General features: G+C 31.5%; 1 protein-coding gene across 1 annotated transcript; it reads left to right on the plus strand.

Annotated features, from left to right (window-relative positions):
- The first annotated feature begins 5,801 nt into the window (after positions 1 to 5,801).
- Positions 5,802 to 6,560, plus strand: LOC135139356 (putative odorant receptor 71a). Its single transcript, XM_064069561.1, has one exon. The coding sequence runs from the start codon at positions 5,802 to 5,804 to the stop codon at positions 6,558 to 6,560; it is 759 nt and encodes a 252-aa protein (XP_063925631.1).
- The last annotated feature ends 4,827 nt before the right edge of the window (positions 6,561 to 11,387 follow it).

Genomic DNA, 11,387 nt, shown 5'->3' on the forward strand with positions numbered 1-11,387 from the left:
TGCGATGTAATTGTTTTTTGAAACTGTAAACAGCGGCGTAACACAGATTAGACAGATTTTGTTTATAAGTAGCATAATGTTAGTCGCATAACATACATTTAGAATTATATCGTTACGACTTATTTTTTCTTAAGATTTAATATTCCTATTCTCTCAAATTTCAACATAGATTTCGGTTTTGTATGCAGCACTAACACTGTGACATACCTATCCAAAATTTATATTTAAAAAACATATTATACAATATAAGGGCTGATTTTTTTTATTTTCTGCTCTAAATATCACCATACTTACGTCAGCCGTTCAGTTTCACTACTGACGTAAGCGTCATGGCTAACTAGAGCAGAAATTTAAAAATTCACCCTATATTTATTGCGATTTATTTTACGATAAATCTTAACTATGATCTTTATTATTTAAAAGACTTGCATATAATATTTAACGAAAATGAGGGAATTTTTAGCTGTATTTTATTAATAAAGACAGAGAACTCGACATTTGATACTGCGGCCGTAAATCCCTTTGTAAAGGGTGAAAAATTACATTTATAAAACCTGTATTTTAAAATAATGTAGCAGGCTTATATAAGTCAAACGTAATTTTTATCAATCTATGTGGTGAAAAATACAATTGTTTTCGCTCCTCTGCGTTTATTTTTTTTTATCTTTAAGACATGCAAGTTGTGACACTATTTACTCCCTGTAATTTATTTATGTTGTCTACTTACCCTCTTACGGAACAGAGAAGAAATAATGGCTCTTTCTTTGTTTGAACTTTTGCTTGAATTTCATAAATGATTCTTCTTTGTACGATTTATTATTAATTTTTTGTGATTTTTTTCCTAGATTGAAGCATTGCCCACGTTAAACAGACTTTTACTTTGGATCGTCTTACCTTTGTTTTCTGGATACCTGAATGATATTCTGCAGAATATCACCAGTTGTCTGCAGCTGTTTGTGAAGCTGCAGGTTCAGTACTGTAAAGGAAAAATTGAATTTGAGATAATATTTAATTTGAGAGTTTACAATTTAGATAACATAATGAACAGTGTATCCGCAGATCTGACTGGTCAAATTACATTCAATTTTACATTTGTTTAAGAAATATTGTAATATAAATATATTATAATATTATAATAATTAATCATTTTGGATTTCATAAAATTGCAGATCTAAATTTCTAAGAACACATAGAGCCAAAAAAGGAAAGATAAAATAAGTAAAAGAAAATATAAAACTACTACCTAGCTGAATAGTAAAACATGATGTTCCGAAACATATTTTTTTAAGAATTTTTTTCGTATAATATGTTTCTATTGAAAGCGCGATAAAAAATTCGATCAAAGGAAGCCATGGAATTTTAAGATTTCTTTTTGGTCGTAGTATTTTCAAGTTAAACTTTCAAATTGACAACAAGCTGCCAAGACGAAAATTTTATGACAGACAAATCTTCAAAATTCCGTACCTGTCTTTGATAGTATTTTTTTATTGCTCTCTCGATATATAGGTAGTGTAGTAGTTTTCAGGTAATTTGGCCAATCGTTCGAGATAAAATATCCTGTCTATCTACGTTATGGATTAAAGGTGTCAATACATGTTTATAGTAAATATGTTTCTAAATTGTACGTTATTTTCAGTGTTGTAATATGCCTGAAATAAGTAAAAGTATACTTGTTTGTGTGTATACAAGGTGACTGCGAAATACATGCAAAAAAAAAATGGGGAATAGCTCACAATATGATTATGTCACTGGGTAAAATTCACGGTCCTAAGTAGTAGCAGTGTCTAGAAAAAATTATTTGAAATTCAATGTAAATTGTTGTACGCGCCGCTGGACTGTTTTGTGACCTACATAATTACTACAATGAATGGAACAGAGCGAGTCGGTTAAAGAATCAAAAAAGTTACTTTATCAGGCACTTTTTTAATCGCAACGTGAAAAACACGAAAAGGGCAGTTAGCATCGAGCGGTCGGTGAAATCGGTTTATGGTGCAGTTTTCCCATGCAGATTGTGTCGATATGGTAATGGGTGCATCAGTGGTACAGCATCTCCGAGATCATGGTACCTTCAACCTCAAACTCACGATCGTGGCCGTGATAGGACAGAAAGAAGAAGTTGGATTTTCACAGCTTGTAGTGCATCCTACATTAAAAGAATACGGCCACATCATTACCATGTTGACAAAGTGCACGGTTTGGAGTCCACTGATTGTTCACGTTGTGTAACTCACTTTTTGTCCGATGGAACTCCACGTAGTCGTCAACAAGTACGATTTCAAGAGACGGTTTTCGATAAATGTGTATCAGTTGGATGAAACAGTTCGTTTGTGGAAATCAACAGTGTCCAGAAATTATCGAAGAGCTTCAACAAGTGAAAGTGACACCCGCTACTCCGGTGTTTTTTTACCTATCAACAAACCTCTTGCGACGCTCTGACGCCTGTATTGCTAGTCAAGGACAACATTTTCAACATTTCTTGTAAAAAGGTAGTAGCATTCTAAGTTGCTCTTATTTCTGTTCCAATAAACAACGTAAAATCGTTGTGACAAGGACCAAACATCCGTCAGAATCAAAATTACCAAAAAACTTTCACACTGACCTTTAACGATGAATGAGTAAATGAATGAACGAATGATAAGCAGCAAAAAGTCGGTTTTACTTTTAATTGAAACTGAAAGTGTTTAGGTCGTTTTTATTCGAACGTTTTTCCAACTCTGTTTACAAGGTGGCTCAGTGCCTTCGTATCGAGGGTGGTTCATGGGGGTTTTGCCCCATTCGATTTTTAATTTCTTTTTTCTATATTTCAGCTCTACTAGGGTGGGGGATGCCGTGGTTAAAATATTTGCACTTATTTCGCAGTCACCCTGTATGTAATAATATGTATATATTCTAAGTTTGCTTTTTTGTGTTCGTAGAGTATCTAAAAGCTCATGTGAAGTTTTTGTTTTGTATTTTGTTGTATTGTACTGTTTATAAACATATTTATAAGATAATACCACCTTAACTTTGTAACGATAATTTTATACTTAACCATTTATAACCATTTGTTAAAAAATGAATATAATTTTTCTTTAAACTGGCTTTTAACAACTTATAACAACCTATTTCATACCAACTTATTACAGAATATCAACTTTCATTGCGTAGCCGTAAGAGAAACATGAATAATTTTTTGATAATGTGTAGATATATATTATTACGACATAAACCCATACGCCACCCCGGTACGACGCCTATGACTCATCGTCGGTGACGGCGGCCGGGCGGCGTTCGCTAAAGAAAAGCTTGGAAGCGGAAGTCGCGATTGTACTCTAGAAAAACCTAGACCGTGTACCATCTAGAAAGGAAGTATGGGTTTAAATAGAGGTCACTTTTGGGAACGACGACTATGCAGACGAGTCGAGTCCAGTGAATGTTGAGAGAAGGCAGTCAAGCTGCACCGGAATTATTTTGTACATAATCGCTCGATAAATTAGAGTTACTAAGAAATAAATCGTTGAATTTTACCCACGCCGATTTTAAATCACCGATCAACGTAACAATATAATCAGTAATCACTGCATCTTTTTTCATTAGAAGTCGTTCTTATTCGATAAGAGTGTGTTTGTTAGACATATTATAATCTCCAACAATAATAAAATTATATTTTTTAACAAATTTAAAAAAACAAGAAAAACGTGTTTCAAATATAAATTATTTATATAGCGTTTAGGTGTTTCTATAAATTAAGTTTGTCGAAAAGATTAGCTAAATACTTAAATATCCGTATACAGGCTGTCTGGAATGTTACGAAGATCCTCAAGGGTACATTTTGGCGGAGATATGTCATCTCAAAGTTGAGTTCTTTTGTTATGTTTATAAGAATGCCCTATATTTGTCTGTCATTCAAAATAAATTTTCAGAATTTAATATCTCTCCATTACCAACAAATTTATTGCTATGAAATTTTAAATATAAACTGCTCACAACTTTTACTGTATAATGGGAGGACAGCTGTTTGACAATTTATTATCCTATATTTTTTTTAACTTTATCGAAATCCATTTTAGTTCTCCGAATATTGATTTTAAACATACGCACCTTTTATTTAACACAATATTTAATACTAATACGATGTAAATATACGTATATAGTGCATCTTTTTTAAAAGTGGCCATAGGGATTCCCATGTTAAATTTTATACCCCATGTTAACTTATGTTTGAGTAAAGATTCGGAGCTGAAATTTTCACTGGATGTAACTTATATCTTTTGTCGATTTTATTAAAAATCATGTTTTAACATAAAGGATATTTCTTTAAAAAAATTAAAATATTTGGATATTTTTGCCATGTAAAAACACACATTTACCTGACGTCTCCAAACTTTGATTACTCGTTCAATTACTGGTTTTTAGTGACCGAAATTCGTCAACATGACGTAGTACACAATTAAAGAAAAAGTAGAAACGGTCACTGATGGATACATTAAAGCCTTGACAGAGAAACTTTGCAAAATTTTGCTGCAGCATTCCCACATCGTTCCATACCCGGCAAGAGCACATTTTGAAAATTTTATGGCAGATTTATAAACACAGGTTTTTTTGATCTTGGACATTAAAAACGCAATTTCAGTGAAATTATCTTTTATCATCTTCATTTATGTTTGATTTCCATCATTCTGTTTCTTTTCTCAAAACTGCAATTAAGGTATTTAATGATTAAATCAAAATTATGTTGTCAAAAATGACAAGTTAAAATGATAAGTCAAAACCGTCTATGGTGTACCAAACTTTTGTAATCAAAATAATTTTGATTTTTTAAAGCACAAACTAGCAAATTACTGCAAAAAGTGGTAGTTAAAATTAAAGTAGAACCCTAAGGTTATTTTCTCCGCAAAAATCATCTCTGGGTTTTCACCCTAACAAAAGTTAACATGGGGTCTAAAATTTAACATGGGAATCCCTATGGCCACTTTTAAAAAAGATGCACTGTATATTGTTTAATGTGCTACATGATCTTCTTCCTTTCCATCTAAAAAAATACTAAATTGTCTACTTTTTATTAATTAATGGTTTGAATATAGTAAAAATATTTATAAATTAACCATTTAAACAGACACCTAAGTTCTGATATATATATACATAACATGCTATTAACTTAACCTTAATAGCCAACAATTTTTTTCGTCAAAATTTTGAATTTGTTTTTGACTGTGGGTTGAGTTTTATTTTCTAATTTTCTACTACAATACATGATTTCTCTCAGATTTTAGTAGTGTCGCTAAAAAAATGCTGATGACTTGATCTATTCGTACAGGAAAAAAATATATAGTGATGAGAAACTGGAAAAATATAGTTTTAGGATTTTACTTACAGTTTCTTAATAATTGTTGTTACGTTACTTATATTGGGAAATTATTCTCTTAAGCTCACTAACATCACCTAGTATACTGAGTCTGGCAAAGCTGATCTGTGCTCACGGAGCCTAATACAAAATTTAACATCTTCTAAAGTATAATATTATATTATAATGTTCTGTAACCCCTAATTAAAGCTTATTTGCTGGTTATCGTGAGAAAATTATCAGGTGGTAGACGTAAACGTCTTCCGAAGTTGTACTAAATTAAAAATCCATCGTTTAAATTCACTGTGATAATTATTGTTATTTGTATTTTTAAAGAGCCATAAACACTTAATGAGACTTTACAAACCCAACGCGGAACAAATATCCTTTATATTGTCTCCAGTTCTTTAGAGACATTTCGTGAGTCGCACTCTAACAGTCAGCTTCTAATATTTTAACACAAATAAACCAAAGAAAAATGGAAAAATTCGACTGGAAAATTATAGTCAGAGCCAACCTATTTATTCTCAATTTAGTGGGGTTGTGGCCCAAATCTGGAAAAGGTTACTCATTAAATTTATATACTTTATATGCACTTGTGGTTAATACCACTGTCGATGCTCACAACGTATTCCAAGCAGCTTACATTTGTGCAATATACAAAGATTTGCAAGCAATAATTGCCATAATTTTTATTCTCGTCACGGAAGCGGACGCTTCAATTAAAATTTTCTACTTCGTACGGCGGATATCTCTTGTGCAGTCTCTGCTGAAAGAATTAGAGAATGACGAGTTTCAACCCAGAAACTCTCAGCAAAGGGAAATGGTCCAGCGTACTTTGAATCCTTGGATGCTAATTTACAGAACGTTTTGGATTACTACAGGCACTGATTTGTGTTTCTTGTTCATTTTTCCTATTATGGACGGTTCGCACAAAGATTACAGGCTACCATTTTGGGCGTGGTATCCCTTTGACACCAAGAGGTCTCCCAATTACGAAGTAACTTACATATATCAAGTGCTATGTACGTGGTTTCTGGCTTCCTGTAATATAATTATGGACACTATGTTCGCCGCCCTGATGACATATATTATGGCTCAGTGTGACATTTTAAGTGACGATTTACGAAATTTGGCAGATGGTGACGATAGTTACAATGTAAAAATTGTAAAATGTGTACAACACCATAAGAAAATTTTGAGGTATGAAATTGCTTTGCGCAAAAGTTTGTGGTAAATTTTGATTTTTAGATTTGCCGAAATTACAAATGAGTGTTTTAATGAAATCACTCTTTGGCAGTTTTTCACAAGTGCTGCGTCTTTAGCACTGGCAATGTTTCAATTAACAGTAGTAAGTATTATGACTGTGCTTAGCTCAAATTCGAGGCGCAATATTTAAAGGTTCCTCCTCTTAGTAGTGAGGGTATGTCGTGTGGGTTCTTTATTTGCACTATCACAGTACAAATCTTTTTATACTGCTGGTTTGGTAACGAAGTCGAAGTTAGGGTAAGTCATTAATCATTTTCAAAGCACATATTAATGCCGATTTTAAATGTCAATAACATCATATCTTTGGTTTTAACGTATCTCTGACGAAAGGCTACAGCTCACACTAAAATTTCAGGAAAAAGGAACTGTTAAACATACTTAAAATAGTGCTTTAAAAAAGTAGTGTAATACACTATAAGCTGTGCTAGATGTTGTTTGTATTCACCCAATTGTAGAGTGGTCGTTTCGAACTCAGAAAAATTCAAAGCTATTATTTATTTAATGACGACATTACTGTTTTTCAACCAACGACTGTCAACTTGTGATCTCATTAGTTTAGGTCATTTAATACGATAATAATAATACAATAATACATCAACTAAAATTATTACAAAATTCTACTGTTTAGAACGGCAAAATTTGTCGTTCCAGTGAGACAGTTTAACATGAGATCTATATATTTTTTTTATTCTAGTGTAAGTTATTACACTTCATATACATATGAATTGTGAAGGTACCAACGAAATATGTAAGTACCAAAATAATTAGCTTTAGGGATTGCTTTCGAATCGTTTCAATTTTGAGACGTTTGTATCAAATTAACCTGTCATTTTAAAAATAAATGTATCTTTTTGTGAAAACAGTTTTCAAATAAATATTTGTTACCATGAAGGCTTCGATTATTTTTAGTATGAAATGGTAAGTTTTTTAAGAATCTGAAAATAAAATAATTCATTTTATTATATATTTAATTAATATAAATCGATTCATATATAATATTTTAATACTTCAATATAATAATAAAGAAGAAATAATACTGATGTCAGTCTAATTAAAAAATAATCTGATATTTTTCCGCATATGTCATTAACTCCGTGGTGGGGATAATACATAGCTTGTGTACGTACAATGTAACACTGATCAAAATACTGCCTGCATTCAAGAACAATTATATACAAACCTGTATCTAACGAAATATATAAAATAAATTAATTTTTATACACTTTGCTTCACGACAGATTTATTAAAACATTTACTAATTTTCAAGAAAACACATGTAGCGCATTGCTGTCGTGGAAGTTGTGCTTCCATTGTCGACATTAATGCTGCTAATTAAAAGGAAATTTACATGCCTTTCATAAACAACATCATTTTAAAACTTTTACTTAAAAATAGTATGCAATTATTTAAATATAAAATAAAAAATGCTACACTATACTTTTTTTCAGTTTTCTGTAAAAAAAATCCATTTTACTTCGCCGAATAACGATTTTAAATTGTGCAATGTGCTACGTGATCCTTTTCTTCCTTTTGGCCTAAAAAAAATACTGAATTGTTTATTTTTTTAATGAATTGTTTGAATATAACAAATTAATAAAAATATATGTAAATTAACCTTATTAACTGACACCAAAGTGCTGGTAAATGTACAAAATGCGTTCTTAGTTTTGCGATTTGTACCACCAGTTTTGACATTAAGGTTGTTGACATGTTCAGAGCGTTTGTTTTATTTAAACTTAACATTCAAAAATCTTTTTCATCGAAATTTTGAGTTTGTTTTTGAATGTGGATACTTCTTGAGGGTTAAGGATATAATTTTTTATTTTCTAATTTTCTAATACAATATACATGATTTTTCTCAGATTTTAATAGTGACGCTGAACAAATGTTGATGACCTGATCTAGTCGTACAACAAAAAAATATATAGTGGTAAGACCGATGAGGATCTGGAAAAGTATAGTTTTAGGATTTTACTTACAGTTTCTTATTAATTATTGTTACTTTCCTTCTACAGGAAATTTATCCTCGAGTAGTTGTCCACTAACACCACATTTAGTTAAATAACTAGTCTGACAAAAGTGCCCTGTGCTCACGGAGCCTAATACAAAATTTAACATCTTTCAAAATTTAATATTATCTTGTTTTGTAACCCCTAATTAACGCTTATTTGCTGGTTATCGTGAGAAAAATATCAGGTGGTAGACGTAAACGTCTTCCGGAGTTGTATTAAATTAAAAATCCGTCATTTAAATTCACTGTGATAATTATTGTTATTTGTATTATGGAGAGAGTCATAAACAATTAATGAAACTGTACAAACGCAACGAGGAAAAATAATCCCCAATACCGTATCATATTCAAGCCATTCAGTAACTAACATTCTAACAGTCAATTGCTGATATTCCAGTCTAATTAAATCAATTAAAAAATGCAAAAATTCGATTGGAAAATTATAACTAGAACCAACTTATTCATTCTCAAATTACTTGGACTATGGCCTAAATCAGAAGAAGGTTATTCATTAAATCTCTACACTTTTTACGCAATCGTAATTAACATCACTGTTGATGCCCACAATGTATTCCAAGCGGCTTACATTTCTGTGATATACAAGGATTTGCAAGCAATAACTGGCATAATTTTTGCTCTCGTCACAGAAATCGACGCTTCAATAAAAATTCTGTACTTTGCACGACGAAGAAATCTGGTGCAATATTTGACGAAAGAATTACACTGTGAAGAGTTTCAGCCTAGAAATATCCAACAGAGGAAATTGGCCCAACGTGCTTTGAATTTGTGGTTGTTAATTTACAAATCATTTTGGATTACTGCAAGCACAGATTTGTGTTTCTTGTTCTTTTTCCCATTTATGGACGGTTCGTACAAAGAACATAGGCTACCATTTTGGGCGTGGTATCCTTTTGATACCAAAAAGTCACCAATTTACGAGCTAACGTACATATACCAAGTGACAAGTTCGTGGTTTTTGGCGGCTTCTAATTTAATTATGGATACGATGTTTACTGCTCTGATGACATATATTGTGACACAATGTGATATGTTATGTCACGATTTGCGACATATAACCAATGGTGATGATAGTTATAGCGTAAACATTGTGAGATGTATAAAACATCATAAGAAGATTTTGAGGTACGAAAGTGACGTGTGCAAAAATTTCTGATAAATTTTGCTTTTTAGTTTTGCCAAAATTACAAGTAAGTGTTTCAATGAAATCTCGCTATGGCAACTTTTCACAAGTTCTGCATCTTTAGCACTGGCAATGTTTCAGTTGACAGTAGTAAGTAATTTGACTTTAGTGAATTCAAATTTTACGTGCAATTTTTAAAGGTTGCTCCTTTTAGTAGTGAGGGCATGTCGCTTTTGTTCTACGTTTGTACAATGACGGTACAAATTTTTTTATATTGTTGGTTTGGCAATGAAGTAGAAGTTAGGGTAAGTGTATTAAAATTTTTACTGGATATTTGAATGCTGTTTTATCATATGTAATTTTAACTCACATATTCGGTCAAATAGTTTACGATGTAAATGTGAACAAATATAGAATTCGTATTTCGAATACGAAAATATTGTCTTCTTAGTGTTACACTTCATTCAAGATTCTTCCTTAGAACTATTTATTTGGTTTGTAGAACAAGGTAAACGCGTTTTCAATTTGTGTTTAAACAACAACCTTCGTAAAACGTTTTCCTATTATATGTGTCTCAAAATTAGAAAACTAGTCGTCAAACGTGTTTTTTTTGCCATTTCAAACGAAATATTTGATTTTTTTAATTTTAGGGAATTTTGTTATGCTTGCTACGACAAATCTGAAATTCTAACATTCGAAGCTTAAATTGTCACAATAATAAACTATTATTAACAAGGTGTCAAGCTAAACATAATTTTACGCCCCCCGAAGTCGAGAAATTTCTTAAACTAGCGCTCGATAAGTTTGGTCCAAGCACTGTCTAAATCTAAACTTGTCCGGATGCTCCAGTGTTTTACAGATGCAGTTAGGTGAATCAACTGGCTGTAAAACGGTTAAAGGTGATAGCAATTTTCTGCAAGATATTATCATCCAATGTGTATTAAAAAGATTATCTCCTTCTTTTGACGTTTATTTAATTTGTCATTTGACAATATTTCTAGTGACTACAAATCTTGAAAACACAAATTAAATTAATTCTATTAAGAACAGGAGGTAGGAAAATGTTCTATAACCGTTAAATACACCAAAAAATTGTGGTGATCGTGGAGGGGGCACGGTGCCTAGGACTTCTCCAAAATCTGATTAAAAAAGTATTTCCAAATTTTCACTTTATTAGAAAATTAGACAATAATTCTCTAAGTTATTATAATATTGTTTGTAACATAGTATTTTAAATATTTGTTAATTATTAACTTAGTATTGTAATTACGAAACCAAACTTACTTCTGCCCCGTCCCTCCTGAATAACAGTCAGTTTCTCTGGGTATGTCACTGACAAAAAATAAACTTTCACTAATTTCAGAACATTTCTGGAAAAAAAAATATCATTATCGAAGAGAAAAGAAATGTTTTCGTATATTCCAAAATTTATTTATCAAAAACAATTCGTGTTTTTAAGGCTTCTTCTCTTAAAACAAATTTTGTGTTGGCATTTGTACAGATAATTTTGACAAATTACTCCAAACAAATTTCTTGGAATTAAATGTTCAAAAATTATTAAATATAGAAACGAACTGAGGCTGAGGTTTAAATCTCTTAAAAAATAAGTAAAGTTATAGACATTTGTTTCATTGTAGAGGAAA

This window comes from Zophobas morio, unplaced genomic scaffold (assembly GCF_036711695.1).
Source record: "Zophobas morio isolate AGI-343-1 ecotype UQ-CSIRO unplaced genomic scaffold, CSIRO_AGI_Zmor_V1 ptg000031l, whole genome shotgun sequence".
Taxonomy (NCBI): domain Eukaryota; kingdom Metazoa; phylum Arthropoda; class Insecta; order Coleoptera; family Tenebrionidae; genus Zophobas; species Zophobas morio.

What these genes read in the sequence shown, in the direction of transcription:
- LOC135139356 (XM_064069561.1), top strand. Translation starts at nt 5,802, where the DNA reads ATGGAAAAATTCGACTGGAAAATTATAGTCAGAGCCAACCTATTTATT.